Source organism: Manis javanica, chromosome 3 (genome assembly GCF_040802235.1).
Source record: "Manis javanica isolate MJ-LG chromosome 3, MJ_LKY, whole genome shotgun sequence".
In the NCBI taxonomy this organism is placed as follows: Eukaryota; Metazoa; Chordata; class Mammalia; order Pholidota; family Manidae; genus Manis; species Manis javanica.
The window spans coordinates 56,926,046-56,942,296 of record NC_133158.1 but is presented as its reverse complement, the minus strand read 5'-3'; the positions used below and the strand labels follow the sequence as shown (position 1 = coordinate 56,942,296).

The 16,251-nt window shown below is 51.0% G+C and overlaps 1 protein-coding gene across 4 annotated transcripts in view; it reads right to left on the bottom strand.

Annotated features, from left to right (window-relative positions):
- Positions 1-16,251, bottom strand: part of ITGB5 (integrin subunit beta 5) — a 140,965-nt gene that overhangs the window by 18,613 nt on the left and 106,101 nt on the right. For 2 of the 4 annotated variants that reach the window (XM_037012982.2, XM_073231523.1), the window contains exons 11-15: positions 15,467-15,689; positions 11,357-11,457; positions 7,980-8,099; positions 6,460-6,626; positions 5,164-5,835 (exon numbers count right to left, since the gene is read on the bottom strand). In XM_037012982.2, coding sequence (XP_036868877.1) covers positions 5,740-5,835; positions 6,460-6,626; positions 7,980-8,099; positions 11,357-11,457; positions 15,467-15,689 — 707 coding nt within the window. In that variant the 3' untranslated portion in view covers positions 5,164-5,739. Of the gene's footprint in view, positions 1-5,163; positions 5,836-6,459; positions 6,627-7,979; positions 8,100-11,356; positions 11,458-15,466; positions 15,690-16,251 lie in introns of those variants that run through there. The other 2 variants (XM_073231521.1, XM_073231522.1) reach the window with 2 other exon arrangements.

Genomic DNA, 16,251 nt, shown 5'->3' with positions numbered 1-16,251 from the left:
GTGGTGCACTTCAGTGCCACAACTCTGCGGTCTAGGGAGTGAGATCTATCTAGCAGGTGCCTTGCAAAGGGCTCCCCAGGTATAGAGGCTGGTCATGCAGAAATAGAGTAGGCTTCCTTTGCCTATAGAGACAGGATCAGTCAGCAGCTGAACTGGGACTATATACCAGAATTTTAGGAAGCTGAAATTAGAAGCCCATCAGAGACCATCTAATCCAATCATCCCTTTTCACAAAGGGAGGAATTGCAGCCCACTGAGAAATGATCTGCATGAGGTTGCAGATATGCTGACTGCAAGCAAAGAAGGGATGAGAATTCCTGCCTTTGACTCCAGTTTGGTACTTTTGCTATTAACACTCTTCTTACCCCCTTTCTGTATATGTAGCTATCCTCAACTTTTTTATCCATTTATGTCTGTATACAAATATGTAGCTATACATGTACATAACATTATTTCACCATTTAACCCAAGATTTACTGAACACAGGAAGTGAACCAGACATACTGGTTCATTATGGCCTGGTTATTATGGAACTTAGTTTCTAAACTTTCTGTAGGGCTTCCATACAACCATGAGACAGCAACCAGTCTTTCCTTCCTATTGGTCATGACTCAATAGAAAGTACCAAAACTGAAGTGGCAATTCTGCCAATCCCCACTCTTCTCCCCTCCCTGAATCCATGCACTTTGCCAAGTGACTCAGCATTTCCATTCAAGGCAGAGAATATTTCCATACCCCACTAATGTTGGGCTTTGGCTAGTGGAATGTGGGTGTGGGTGACAGGGAACTGGTTCTGAGCCCAGGCTTATGTGTTTCAGCTCACCCCTCTTTGACTTCTGCCACCATGAGATGATTTCTGGTTAGCCCACATGTCTCAGAAGAATAAGGGGAAGTAGAGCAGAGCCATACCAGCCTTCCACAGCCCGATGCACAAGGGCCGCAGCCAGGCTGTAAGCCTCTGAGCAGTACTCTGGGCAGAGGCAGAGACAGGTGCATTATGGACCTGCAGACTGCTGGGTGCCGACATGATGATAGTGTTCAGCCCACTGCCATGAGAATAAAGCTGGGTGTAAACCCCTTTACCCCAAGAATGTTCTGTTATTCCTCAGTCTCACAGAATCCAAAAGGAATGTGGATAAAATGAAAGTTCCTGTGGCCAGGATTCTCACCTGGCCCTGTTTGGCTAGCTGACTATATGTGTAGGCAATACGTTGTTACTGACTCTATATAAAGAGCTCCGTCCAGTGCTCTGGACAACATGCTGGCACGGCTGCAAGGCTGCAGGAGAGCAGAGCACAGGCTCGAGTGGGGGCAGCGCCAAGGACAGAGGCCCAGAGGCAGAGACCGGCTTGCTGCAGGCAGACTCGCTCTGAGTGAATGGGATTTTAGTAATTGTTCTGCCACCATGGAATAAAGTTGGGTATAACCCTTCCACCCCAAGAACGTTTTCCTGTCATTTTCTTTGGTCACATTGAATCCACAGGGAACTTGGCCCGGGGCTGAAGCCCTCAGGCAAGACAGCAGGGAAGCCAGCCAGCACCCAGGCCAACCCAAGTGTCACCTCTGTGGAAAGGAGTGTTTGAAGTATTGAATTTTGTGTCAGGAATCAGAAAATTTGTGTCAACTGTCATCATCCCTCACTTTTTAAATAGAAAAATTCCTTGAACTGGACCTGGAATTTTGGTGATCAGTGTGCATATGCCAGAGATTGTTCATCTGATGGGGATGAGAGAAAAAGGAGAGGTGGGGAGACATTAACTTCTCAGTCCGCACAGAGGTACCGGATTTTATTTCAGTAGAAATGTGTGCCTCCAACGCAGAAAGTCAGACAACTCCCGCAGAGTTCTGGAATAAGACAAGACAGTCATGCTTTTTCCAGAAAAGCATCCAACTAGAGAAGGTATCTCTGAGCTGGAGTTTCATGCGCCAAACCTCACTCCAGGTGTGTCTGATCGCCACCCCTCCCATTTTAGGTGGGAACAACCTTCCCTGAGTGCCACCTGGGCCAATTGTGAGGGTCCAAATGAGAGGCTGCTTTTAGTCGAAGGGCTTTTGTTTTTTATGCAGGTATGAACAATAAAGCTTTAATTGGTGAGCCTTCCAGTGTTTTCTGAAGGCAAACTAAGATGGTAGACACTAACCAGTCACCCTGATAAGAAGGTCCAGACTTTTTAGAATGTTGCCTATTTACACAATTATAAGCATTATAAGACCCCTGATAAGGGGTCTGTAAGCCTAAAGGGTCCATGACCCCAAAAGGTTAAGTACTCCTTTCTGAGAAGGTCACTGGGGCTTATGACCCTACGGTTACTTACAGTTTATAGAGCTTGCCTTTCTGCAGCAAGAATTTGAGGCTGCTTAACTAAAGATATTATGCAGAACACCTGTCAGAAGGATCAGAAAGTATGTGTGGAAGGGGAGGCAGGCTAAAGAGGGTCAATGGAAGGGTCTGGGCTTGGGTGAGAAGACAGGATCCCAATAAGAACTGGAGGGAGGTTACATTTCATTGCATTCAGTTCTTCCCAGCTTCCTGACAACCAAGACACACAAACAGGCCAGATGTCACAGGTCCCACTGTGACTGAACTTCCCGACATTAAACTCTACAAGAAACAAACTGGATGTGAAGAAGTTCACACTGCGACACATCACCCAGAGGCAGCTGTCAGATGGGGCTGTCTGGGCAGTCACCAGCCAAGTCCCTCCCAAAGCTGCAAGCTCAGCAGGAGCCTCGGAAACTGAGGACGAATCTTCCGCCACCACCGCCAGCTCAACGGTTTCCTCCACTTCAAACCTCCCCTCAGGGTCTGCTAAGAAGTCTGGAGCCCCTGAGCTGCAGGAGGGGGGAAGCCAGGCAGGAGAGACCTAATTAGGCGTCCTCAGCCCGCTGACCTGCATTAGGGACAGGATGCGTCACTCAGCCATCCTGAAGGCCACTCTTTTGAATGCTGCTCCCAGACAGGCTTCCAAGTGGGCAGAGAACCAGCTGGGTGCACGCATGTCCTGCCTGTATTTCCAGTCCTGGCTTGACATGACCACAGAGGATTCCTCAGGCGGCCCGGACACACAGGTCCCACACTTACCTCCGCCTAAGCTTCACCCAGGCGGCTGTCGCCGTCCTCTTCTCCACTGCCCCATCACACCCAGTCACAGAGCCCTCCTAGAGGGGCACCGGGCTGCCCTTCTCAGCAGCGAGCAGGAGCCTGGTGGCTGGAAGACCTCCAGAGAGGGAGGAGCAATTCAGTGAAGGTGATTTTGAACAGAGAAAAAGACCTCCCCTCCCCTGACTTCCCCACCTGTTTGCTCTTACTTGAAATTCATCCCGAGTTTCATGATAACCTCAAGCTCTGATCCTAATTAAACAAATCTAAGAAACAATTTCTTCTCCAGAAGAGGTGGCTGTTACTTTGGTTTGACTAAGTACTAGTCAACTACGAGGAATGAGAATCCCCAGTCCTTTTAAAAAGAACAATGCTAGAATCCTAATTTGATCAAAATTGCACATATATACAACGAAAAAATACTGAATTCATACACAAAAAGTCAAGAGTAATTACCTCTGCATGATATGACTATAAAAAACTCTTTACTTTATGATCTCTTTATTTTCTACCCTTTCTATGTATTTCTCTTGTAACAGAAAGTTAGAAATTAAAATCATCACGATTTGGAGATCTTTGTTCACATAGGTTGAGTATGAACAGCTAACCCCCCTTTTTTCCAACAGACAGATGCATCACTAATCATCTTTCTAAGCAGATATCAGAAAAGAATTTTCCAGAGACTGCCTGGTGTCCCTTGCAGGGCCACTGTGGCCACAGTCTCATTAGAAGGCTCACCTCCATCTCTGTGCTCCCACAGCCCAGCACTGACAAAAAGGGCAGTGTCCGCCCTCAGTTGGAGAGCTTTGCAGCTCACCTTTAGCTCCCGCTCCCAGAGCTGTGTTAACTGAGTGGGGCGCAGCACATCGCCCAGGGAAAGAACAAGGGAGTCACGGACTGGGTCACGCTCTCGGGAGTCACTGGCTCCAAAGAGCTCATCCCAAGGGCTCCCGGCAGGGGGCAGCAGGACACTGAGCAGCCTGGCTCTGGCAACGGCAGCCTGGTGTCACACGAAATGCCCCTGACTTGGGCCCCGGGTGGAAGCCACGAACAAGTCGGCCTTCAGGGTTTGGCTCAGGAACTCTGTACCCTTATGGAGCTGGCCTGATAGACGATGAGACTGGACAAGTTAATGATTTGTCTCTAGGAAACCCACAATTAAGCAGAAAAGAAACCCAAAGTTTCTTCCAAAATCATATTTTTCTCAGTTTAGAAATCTTAAAGCCACTATTTATCTGGTTTATAAATTGTTTATATTTGGCTTTATTAAAAAAAGGATTTAAGGCAGCATCACCAAGTCACAAGGTCTGTTTCAGGGCAAAGGAAACTCATCTTTGCCCCCAGGTTAACAGGCCCTACTCACAGGCATTTTCTTAGTGTTTGCCAAAATGAAATAAGGAGAGTTTGATCCAAGGCTGAAGACAGATGAATTGGTAATGAAAGACCAAAGCCTTGAAGTGACGCCAATAGCAAAAAAAAAGATTAGTGAGAAAGACTCAAGAGCAAATATTAGGAAGCTGGCTCTCCACAGCTGGTTGTGGGATCTGGGCCTTACTACCAGTTTGTCATTAGCCTAGGCAAGCCACTGCCCCTCTCTGGCAGTTTCTGCTTCTATGAATAGGGATCAGACAGGATCAGACAACTAGAGGGGTCTCTCCCATCTCAGATATGGGACTAAGGGGACTTTAGGGCCCTAAGGAAAAAAGCTGCAAAGGGTTCTGTGCTTTGGGCCTGGTCAGGAAGCACTGAGAGGCAACTGTTCTTGATGATAATGTGCAAGAGGCGATTTTGTGCGGAAATCCCATCTTGACCCTTCTTTACCTGCACAGTTTCCAGCCTCAGCACCTTGGGACAGGGGTGGGAGGCCAGAGAGGGGCTTTTCCCAGTTTCCAGCCTAGAACACTTTCTTAAAACAAAAGCTGGGAAGGTCCAAAGGTACTGAAGTGGCTTGTGTTGGGTCGCCTGGCGAGGTACACGGGCATTTCGGCCCTCAGTGGAGCACCATTCAAGGCCACTTTGGAAAGGAACACGCATGTTGTAGAAATGTCAGGCAAACAAAATCATTTGGTTTTAAAGTTTACTTTCAATCCCAAACAATCTCTTTCCTTTTCATTACAAAGTACTGAACAAACACAGACAGGTGAGGAAAACTGACATTTGCGAACTCTGTGCCTTCAAAGAGGGTCTCAATTATCCCATCACCAAAATCCATGTGCAACGACACATAGGGCAATTTTCAGGATTCAGAACTAAACCATAAATGCATGACCTTTTATTTCATATGAAAACTGTCAACACGAGAAAAGCCAGACTGTTGGTCTTACTCTCACACTCCCAGGATGGAGGCCCTGCCCAGCCCCTCAGGGGTTCACTGAGATAAGCTGGATGTGGGCAAGCTGAGACCACCAAGCGCCCCAGCCTTTCCTGGGCTTGGAAGGTGGCCACCTAGTGTGGCCCTGGCCCAGCAGCCAGGCGGTGTGGCCGGCTGCCTTCCTGTGCAGGCAATGGGCTCCTTGCCCACGCTCACCGGAAGGTCTCTGCTGTCCACCTAGAGAGCTGTGATCAAGTTGAGCAGCTGTCCAAAGCGTGTCACTTTGACTTTATCATTAGCCCCTCCTCCCTCTGAGGAGAAGGAGCTGTCAGTCCACTGTGCCATTGTAGGATTTGTTGAACTTGTTGAAGGAGAAATCCACAGTGTGTGTGGAGATGGGCTTTCTGTACAGAGGGTTGGAAGCCTAGAGAACACACAAGGCAAGAGGACGTGTGTGTTTATTCACTCACACACACACACTCAGGGTCAGAGGCCCTTCCTAGGTCAGTCCCCCAGGAGAGCAGCAGGCAAGCTTGCAGGTGGAGGAGATGGCCCTGTGCTCTAACTCCCCTCCTCTGAGCTCCCACCCTTTGTCTCTGAAGTGGGGGCTGGGTCACATGGTCTCCGGAGTCCCTTCCAACTCTAACAGAAACTGCGGATTCAGGGGGCACTTACTCTGTGCTCAGTCCTTCAGGAACATGCAGTTTGCTGGGGGATACAAGACTTACACATCTAGATATTATAATAGACTCTAAGGGCCTTTACTGGGTCTGCTGTCTCTCTAGACTGTCCAGGCTTTTCCTGCTAAGGCTGTACCAGCTGGCTCAGCCCCAGGAGTGTCCTGATCTGGGTCTGGTGTGCAGTTCTGCACAGGGCTCTCTGTGCTCCTGGGCCATGCACTGCTCACCATCCAGGACTGGGCACACACCATCTTTGAGGTTTGTTTGTTTTGAATACCAAGGGGCAGGCGGGTTTTTATAGCTTGCTTGAACCCAACCAGACCTCTAAACTTGACATTTTTCCTACTTCTAACTTCCCACTAGCTTACCATTTCATAGCGGGCCCTGGATCGCTCACTCTGGAACTTTGCAAACTCTCTCCGGTCATGGATGGTGACGAGCAGCTTCCAGATGGCCAGGAGCGCTATCCCAATCAGGAGGATACTGCCAACCACGGCTAGGAGGATGGTCATGGCATTGGGGGCGGTTCCACACTCTAGAGGGGCCAGGAGGCACAGGGGGCAAAGCCCCCACGTCACCGCAGGGCTCCCACCCAACCTCAGGCACACCCGAAGTGGAAGTATGCCTCTCTCCCAAACGTCTCCCCTCTGGGCTCTTAGATCCTCATGTTGCTTTTGGCAGATGGGTGGGCAGAAAGGCTTCTCCGGTGTGCAGCAAGTGAAGGATTCAGAGAGACGGTGACTGTTCAAGGTCACAGAGTAAGTCTACAGTAAAGTCTAGCGGAGAACCTTGGTGGCCGTCCCCCTTCCTCCCACGCACGTGTGCACTGTGAGCATAGCAGCATCTCCCTAACATGCAGCGCCCTGGCCCCAGCCTGGCCCCTTCTCCACTGTGGATTTGGACCGTGTCTCAGCCTTCATGTAAATGGTTTCAGAAGGAGACTGGGAGGGCAGGACGTTTCATGAAGCCACATCCACAAGGGCTGGCTGGGGGCCAGCCAACATTTGTAAGCCCTTAGTGTGCAGCCCTTGAGAGCAAATGTGCTTATTTTCAAAGAACCGCAAAGACAGTGGAAACAAAGCCCGATTCTTACAGGCATGCATCCTGGCCTGGTACCACACTTCCCTCTGCCTCTGGCCCAGGGAAGGCCCATTATGTGGTCTGGCTCAATTTGGAAAAACAGTTTGCGATGCTGTGAATTGAAGAGAGCAAATCTTTTTCTGCTCCCCTGCCCCCTTCCAAGGAAGAATAAAAGGGGTCAGACTGGAAACCCTAATTACTTCAAGGCAAAAGGCCATGGGTCTCTGGGCAGAAAACACAAGGCAGAATTGTCCATGTTTGTATTAAAGCTTGACCCCCCTCAGCACCCAGGTTGCTGAGCTCGGCAGTACACAGGGATGTTTACCGGGCGCTCCGCTCCATCTGCCCTTTCCGACTCCTGGAAGGTGCAGCAGCCAGGCCAGGGCTCCGTGTGTACTCAGCGCCCCCTGATGCAAGCCAAGCAGCCCAGCTCTGACCATTCAGACCCACCCTGCACACGCCCTGCAGAACCCACAGCTCCTCCTGCCGTTAGCCAGGCGGGTAATTGTGTTCTGCAATCTAGTCCCCCACGGCACTCCATCTTTGCGGAGAGAAGCTCCCACGGGGCGGGGCCCTAGCCTCCTCTGACTCCCACAGCCCCAGCACGCCTGCAGAGCTCTGCTCTCGCAGTGGGTCCCCAGATCTAGGGGCAGCCTAGATCCTGATCTTCATAAGGACTGTAACCCTCCCTCCTCTCTCCAGAATTCGGAAAAAGCAGCGGGGAGAGAAGGGGTGCTATGCCTCGAGCTAAGGAATGGGGTCAGGAACTGGGCTCCCTGGGGAGCAGACGGAACTGGCCCTCACCCACCTGGCTCCCTGAGGACCGTCAGGTTGGTCCTGCCGCTGGGGAGCTCTGTGTAGGTGAACATCATGACACAATCCTTGGCAGTTTTGTAGAAACAAAGCACAGCCTCCTGGTCATCTTTCACTGGAAGAAACCAAGCAGAAACGTCCTGGGTGTCTCCATGCAGCCCAGTGTCTGATGGATGGGGCGAGGAGCTGAGCACCTCCAAAAAGAAAGGGGGTGCCGGGTGGCTGAAAGGGGAGGCAGGGCCTTTAAAAGGTGACTCAGGCTTCTCACATGGAGAACGCAGGCCCAGGATCCAGAGGAATGCAAGAGAGGTTCTCCAAACCTCTGCAGGGCTGCTGGGGGTGGCGGGAAAAAGGAAGAGGCATTGATGCTGGGGGCAGGGTTAGTAACTGGAACTGCAGAGGAAATTAAAGACAAAGAAAAGAGCATCTTGACCCCCTGTGTAGCCTGAGTGAGAGTTAGTACTGGGAGCCCACTTGGCTGGGAGCTGGCTGCAGAGCCCAGCGTCAGCAGCTCTTTCCCCAGATGCAAAACCAAACAGACCCAAGGGTGAGGAGGACAGGGGGTAAGAGACTGGCACGTGCTGTGATGCCCTGCACCCTGAGATACAGAGAGCTGGTGCTGGTGGCCCGGCCAAGCTGCACCCCAGCTGGCCCGGCCTGTTCCTCAAGCTGCCTCGGCTCCCCCCTGTCCCCAGCAGCTGCGAACTCAAGATGAAGCTGTCACAGTCCCCTTTCCAGGCATAACTTGCATTCCAAGGCTTCCCTGGGAGAGAGGTGGGTTGATTTCTGGGAGGGCAAGGAAGCAGGGGAGAGGGAGGGGAGACTAGGACATCAGGTGGAACGGCCTGTGGGTGCCGAGCAGCTGCTGGTTCACGTTACCATGCTTTTCAGCTCTCGCCTTTGTGACTAACCCTGGCTGCTCAAAATTTTAACCTGAAATCAGACAAATCAAACACGAAGACCTGGACTTTTCCTCTCAACCCCCAACCATAAGCCCAATCTGGGTGAGTTTAAGTATATGTGTGTACAAAAAACACTGAGGAGAATGAAGGAAAAGGATAAATGGTGAAATCAAACAGAAAGCCTCCCTGTGAAGCAACCGACTCAACTCAGGGACTGAGAATTCCTCCGCAATTGCTCCAGGCAAGTCATCAGCTCATGGAGCCCAGAAGGCAGTACGTTGTCTTATCTGACTGTGTGTCTAGGAAGGGGCAGGTGCTCCAGGTCTGCAGGCAGAGCCTGCTGTGAGCCAGGTCTTAAGAATCAGGAAGGAAGCAGGGGCAGGAAAATGGGCATGTGACACTAGACCCAGTAGGCTCCCCACTGGCTCCCCTGGCCTAGCACAAGCACTGGCACACAGTAGGTGCTCAATATGTGTTGGCTGAATACGTGACTTGACATGTTCAGGAGGGATGATTTGGCCAGAGCAGTCTGTCAGCACCAGGGAGGCAGGAACAGGGCCCCGACAGGCAGGTAGAGCTAGGAGTCTGCAGCAGCCGGGGTCCAGGTAGTGGGCAAGACTAGGACAAGGGAGCTCAAGGGTGGACTCCCCGTCAAGGTATATAGTCTTTCCCCCCATACAATTCAGTGGTTTTAGCATATTCACAATATTGTATAAGCATTCCCAATACCTAATTCCAGAACATTCCCCTCACCCCAAAAGGAAACCTGTTGGCAGTCAGTTCCAATTCTCTTTTCTCCCCAGCCCCTAGAACCACTAATCTACTTTCTGTCTCTACCCTTTTGTCTATTCTGGACATTTTACATTAATGTAATCATATGTCTTTGTCTGGCTTCTTTCAACTTAGCATACTTTCAAGATTCATCTCTGCTACAGCATGTATTAGCACTTCATTCTTTTAAATGACTGAATAATAGTCCGTTGTATGGATATAGGACGTTATTTTTCCATTCACCAGTTTATGTACATTTGAGTTGCTTCCAATACTGTTTTCCACTATTATGAATAATGCTATGAACATTCATGTACAAGTTTCTTTGTGAGCATATGTTTTCAATTCTCTTGTGTATATACCTGGGAGTGGAAGTGCTGGATTATGTGGTAACTTTATGTTCGATTTGGGGGTGCCAAACTGTTTTCCAAAGTGGCTGCACCATTCTACATCCCCACCAGTGGTGTATGGGGACTCCAGTGCAGGGTCACTTTAATTTGATGTAACTGATGTTCCAGACCAGTTCCACACCCACCCAGTCACATGCATGCAGGGCTAAGATATGTGATTTGCCTCTCTTACCCTTAGAAACTCCTCAGCCTGGACAGCAATTGCTATTCTAGAAAAAGACATGGATGCATCCAGAGATGGTGAAATGCAAACTTCTTTGCATCTCTGTCTGAGTCTCCTGGTGGGCTGTGGGTCAGAAATGGACTAGAAGCTATTAGTCCAGAGGTAAAGGCAGAAGGATAGATGAATGGTGTCAAACTAGAGTGGTTAGAAAGAGAAAAGCCCTAAAATGCAAACTACTGGGCAAGACAACAGAACAAGGAGTAGGTGAGAGCTGCAGAAACAGGTGACCTGCCACCAGGAGAAGAGCCGCGTCAGTCCCAGGTTCCATCTGGACTGAATGAGATCTGCTAGATCTGATGCTGCAGCCAATGCGGGGGCCAAATGTGGCAGGGACTGGACAGCTGTCCATCAGCTATGGCTTCCCTGCCTCTTGGGCACAAAGCTTGACTACATTTGTAGCCACCCTTGCCGCTAAATGTGGCCAAACAACTGAGCTCTGGTCAATGAATTGTGGGTGGAAATTATGTGCACTTCTTCCAGGCCTGGCCCACAGAAGCCTCTCACAGGACCCACCACCCTGTCTTTCCCCATCTGTGACTGAATGGCGAGGATTCTGAGGACCTGAGGAGGGTGAAACCATGATACGGAAGGGGCCTCAGTTCCTGAATGGCCGCATGGCAGGCCCAGCCAATCAGGAACATCCCGCCTGCACTGTCAGTGAGGGACAGACTGACTTTATTTTGTTAAGGCATTTAGGTTTGGGGTTTGTTAGAGAAGCCAACATTACTAACTCTAACGATCAGAAGTTACTAATACCAACTCCTCAGAGAGCCTGGGAGAAGTTGTGGCTGGGAAGGGGCTGGGCTCCAGGGATGGGACTCAAACATGAACAAGGTTTCATACCCAGAGAGCCTGGAACCTATGGCCAGCACTGCTCCCCAGGTCTTCTTGGGGAGCCAGCAGTCGTGACAAGAATGCCAAGGCCATGCTGTGTAACTCAAAGGACTAAAACTACCCTCCTCCCTGGCAGGCAGGCCTGAAGACCATCCCCACAGGGAAAAAGCCTCTAGGTATTTCCCATGAGCCAACAGGGGCTGGCCACCCAGGGCCACTGGGGCACACTCACCGAGGGTGTCCACCCGTGTGACCACCTGGTCCTTGCACATGTTCTGGCAGGTCTGGTTGTCAGGTGGGCTGCCTGAGTGAAGCAGGCACTCAACACAGTCTCTGAAAAGAGGCAGTACACACGGGGGTTAGATGCCATGGGGTTCTTCCACACACTGGACTGAGCTCCCAACAGTGCAGACCCCAGCATTCCCTTGGGCCCGGGCCCCTGGGCTTCCTGTCTTCAGATGTTTGGCCCTGGGGAACACTTGCTTGGCATCTTATTGCTATTATGTGGGGAAACCCGAGGTTTCTTGGAGAAACATGTGAGTTCAGAGGCATTTCTGGACTATATGTCAACTTGGAGACCTTTCAAATTCTGACACTAGGAGCCGAATCTGTCTGCACTCCAGTGCATGAAATGCCTGACCGGGGAGTCAGCCCCGGGCAAGAAATCTCTGAGTGATAAAATAAACTGTTCCCAGCCTCAGAGGAAAGTCCTCACACCCCCATGGCCAGGGCTCGATGCCCCCATGCTGCCCCACTTTCTAGGACCCCCGCCAGGTGACTGTCACCAGGATCATCATCCCTGACCCTCCTGCACATGACTCTCCAGGGGGGCTTCCAAGGAAACACCACGGCCAGGGACTCCGAATCTCTGGAGCGGAGCAGGGGCTCCCGGGGATTCCAATGGACGTAAGGCTGAGAAGCCCACCTGGAGACTCCCAGGCGCGTCTCCCTCCCAGACAAAGCCTCCTTGGCAGGGTCCCCAAGGCCCTGCTGTCCACTCACCTATTAGCTGGTCTATGCTAGACTCTAGTAGGGGCTACAGGGTGCTGCCCTCTCCCAGAGAACCACATTTCAACAGGGCCTTCTGGAGAGAATAGTTAGGGGCCAGAAAGAGACACTTTGAACCCTTTTCTCCGTCTACCTATGGACAGTTTAAATCAGATATTGTATGAAAATGCTTCATTAAAGGCTCAATTAATGATTACAGTTTATACTTTACATAGTTGAGCCCTGTTCCATTCTGTTTACCTTCTGTTACACCACCGAGAAGACAACTCCTGGAAGCTGATCTGAGGGACTGTAAAGCTTGTGGATGGGAGAGAGGGGCCCTGAGCTTATGCAGAGAGGAGAGGGGACAATGGCAAGGAGAGAGTACATGGGATGGGGAGAACTCAGCGCCAGGCATGAGTGGGTTCTGCAAATCCCCACCTGACAGTGAACTTTCAGGGACTCTATGAGGCGACCCTGCAGGGTGGCCTGGGAGGAAGGTGACAGACCCTGAAACGGGCTTCTTCAGGAACTGGGTTAGGGCCTGGTGTGCTGGGAGGGCCGCCGCCCCCTGCAGCTGGTCCCTGGCGCCAGAGTGCAGGGCATGACCTCACAGAGCCTCAGCTACATGGGGGGTCCACAGGGACCCAAGGGGTTGTATCTCTGGAAAGCTTTCTGGCAAAAACATAGAGGGATGTACGACCACAATGTATCGCCTTAATCATCACCATCCTCTTTTAATTCCTTGAGAATAAGAGACCAGATCCTACGCTTCCAGCGTGGAAACTGGACTGGAATGTCAACTGGAAGGGGGCTCAGACAGCATCTCAGCAAGTGCTCCTTACTTTACAGGTAAGGAAAATGAGGCCAAAGAGAAGTCAGTGGCAGCTGGGTGCAGCACCCAGGGCCCCTTCCTCTCAGACAAACCCCTCCCCAAGCCCTTACTCTTCTTTCAGACCACTGAGGAGGCCGGGCAAGTAAGCAGATCAGCAGGAGAAAGCAGGTGGGACTTTCTTAAGAAAGTACTAATATGCCTAAGAATGAACTATTCCAGAATTGGCCACAAAATCTCTCTCTCCTGGGAATGACTTCATGGAAACATCCTGGAGTTACAAACAAGTTGGTCCTGTTTGCCTTTCCCCTGAGGCCAGAGCTCCAGAGGGCAGGCGACTGAGACTTGGCAGGACCATTCATGCTGTCAGGGCCCAGCACCCCCTCCAGCCTCCCGGATTAACACATCAGCAAGGAAAAGTGGCTGCTTCCGGTCTCAGCTAGGGTTCACCCTCCAACTGCATCCCTGCTGTCATGAAAGCAGGGGCCATTTCCAGGAAACATGTCCTGATTATCCACGTGGACCTATCAGTCTAACCTGTGTGCTCCATGTACTGAGTTGAAACTTGTGATATACTGTAGTCATGTGTTAAAATAAGTCTGGGCCTTTTAAACAAACAAGCTGCCGAGAGACTTTGCTCAGAGAGCCTGTTAATTGAAATCAGCTGAGACTGAGTGCAAACTCACTTAAGGTGAAGGGTGTATTTGGTTAGCTCTACAAAGTGGAGTCTGGCTGTTATGAAACCCCAGTAAAAAAAAACAAAAAAAGACGTAAGGCATTCAAAACGGGGTGGCTCTCAGCAAAACAACAAGGCGAAAAACAGCCTCATACAAGTCACTATCAAAGGGACCTTAAAAAAAAAGTTGCAAGTAGGCAGTGAATGAGACAGAGGGTCAGCGTGGCCCAGACGCAGCAATAAATAGTGAGGCTCCCTTCCGGTATCTCTTTGCTCTTTTGGTATTGCTTAATGGCCAATCAATTACCAAGTCTATCTCTACTAGGAAATGAATGCTTTAAACATTTAAAGCTAGGGTTGTTTTCCCATGGTGTCACTTAACTGACTAAGCCAATTGTACACTGCCTTGCTGCACTAAAGGGAAGAATAGGGCCTTACCTGCTTTCTCTGACTCCATGTGTGCTGTCCTAACCTCAGGGCCCCAAGGACAGCACACACTCAAGTGCTCTGCCGCTGGGCGGTGGGGGAGGGCCGCTCCCTCAGGCACCAAATGCGGATAATGGCAGTGACACCATGCTCACACGGCCACAGTTATCTGGGCTCCAGACCCAGCAGGGTAACCTCCTCCCCCGGGATGTTTCTATCTGGATTTCTGTTGTCTCTCCACTCTTAGCAGGTCTAAAGTGTATCTGGTTTTCTTCTCCCTTACCCTCCCCGGCTGCCCTGCAATCACACAAAATAAATCGTGGCCCTGTCTATCTTGGCTCTCGATCTGCAGCCAACTTTCAATTACCAACACCTGGATTATCTGGGGCCCTTGTCCAAACAGGGTTCTGTCACCCAGAACATGTCTGAGCACGGACTGACCAGCAGCCGCGGCCTGCTCAAGAGGCACAAACTCATCCGTTACCAGCCAGAGCCGGGCGTTCAGAGGGGAAGCCTGCCAAGAGCAAACTGCACAGCCGCATTCCTCAGCCAAAGGGAAAAGAGGTCCGGATTAGCACTGGCTTCTGATTATCCGTGTCCCTGCTTCCTTCCCTCATGGCCCCATAGCACGGATGATGATGCAGCTCAGCTGTCTCTCCGGCACATTCAGGGGAAACCGCCACCCTCGTTTTCCTGAGGGCTGATCTGCCTGATTTCTTTCATGCCTTCCCATTCACGCTCCAGCAGAGTATGAAGGGCAGAGCCTGGGGAGGCCACCTCGGAAAATGACCCTGTGGCTGAGCCAGGAAAGGCCTGGTGCCCACACTGAGACAATCTCTGCATTCATAGCAGTGCGTAGTCAGGGCTCTGGTATCTGTAAATGGAGCAGAAAATTCAACAGCCATTGCTGGTAGTTTCTGGCATGCCTCGTCTGGGGCGGGTGCCCTCCTCTCCAGTTTACCTTCCGATCATGTTTTGTTTAAAGCAGCATTTCCCACCCGGATGTCCCATGACACGCTGTTTGGGAGATGTTGATGAGGCACAGGTGAGGGATCAAATGCATCTGAAAAAAGGATGCAAACTGAATCCCCTTTTGAAATACCCAATAGCTAAGGCACTATTTTGTTACCAAAACCAGTTTAATTTCATTGTAATTTAGTAATTTGATAATTTCTAAATCTGTTTAAGAATAGCATAGTTTTGTTCTTTGGTTCTGTCTCATTTGTATTTTCTTACAAAATCCCCCACAGAACCAGTGTTTCAAAGAAGGTGTTTCAGCTAATGTCAGTAAGAGTTCTGCTCCCCAGCCAGGCGGGATGGGTGGGAGGTGTGGAGATGGGGAGGCAGGCTGGCCGGCCCTGAGGGCTGACTGGCTGCAAGCAGGCCTGGCCCGGCTGGGAGGCTAGCAGAGGGACCGTCACCTCTTGCTGCCGCAAGCATCGGGGCAGGTCGGGCACTTCTCGCATGTCTCCCCGAAGGCTCCTGGCTCTGTGCACTGGCACCGGCCGCAGACGCAATGGCCCCGTTCGCTGCAGATCCGACCATCCCGGGCCTGGCATGTGCTGATGTCTGTTGAGCAGTTACAGTTGTCCCCGATGTAACCTGCATGGCACTTGCATTCCCCGCAGTGACACTCGCCATGGCCTAAAAGGACACACAGCACATCAGAGCCTGGCCATGCGAACACAGAAGTACCTGGCGCGCACCCTGTGCCAGCTACTGGGGAGCCAGCAGGATGACACGCGGACTGTGCCCTCAGAGTCCCTCTGGGCCAGAGCTCCAAGTTGGACCAGAACTTAGCCAAGTCACGCTGCAGAACCAGGGCCAGAGCTCTTTCCTGTCTCGATTGTTAGGGGAATGATGGCCCCAAATATGTCCACATCCTAGTCCCCAAACCTGTGACTGTTTCCTCTTATGGGAAAACAGACTGTGCAGAGTGAGTGAAGGATTTGGGACAGGAGATTCTCCTGAATAATCCTATCAGGCCCTAAATGCCATCACAAGGGTCCACATAAAGGGAGGCAAAGGGAGATTTGCTGCAGAAGGTGGCAGCCATGGAACCAGAGAAGCAAGGAGCTGCATTGCTGCCTGGAAAGAGGGAGGAGGAGGCCTTGAGCCAAGGAATGCAAGGAATAGAAGAGGAAAGGCACGGACACAGGGCGGCCCTACAGCCTCCCTCTGAGGCGCACTTTAGCCCAGGGAAAAC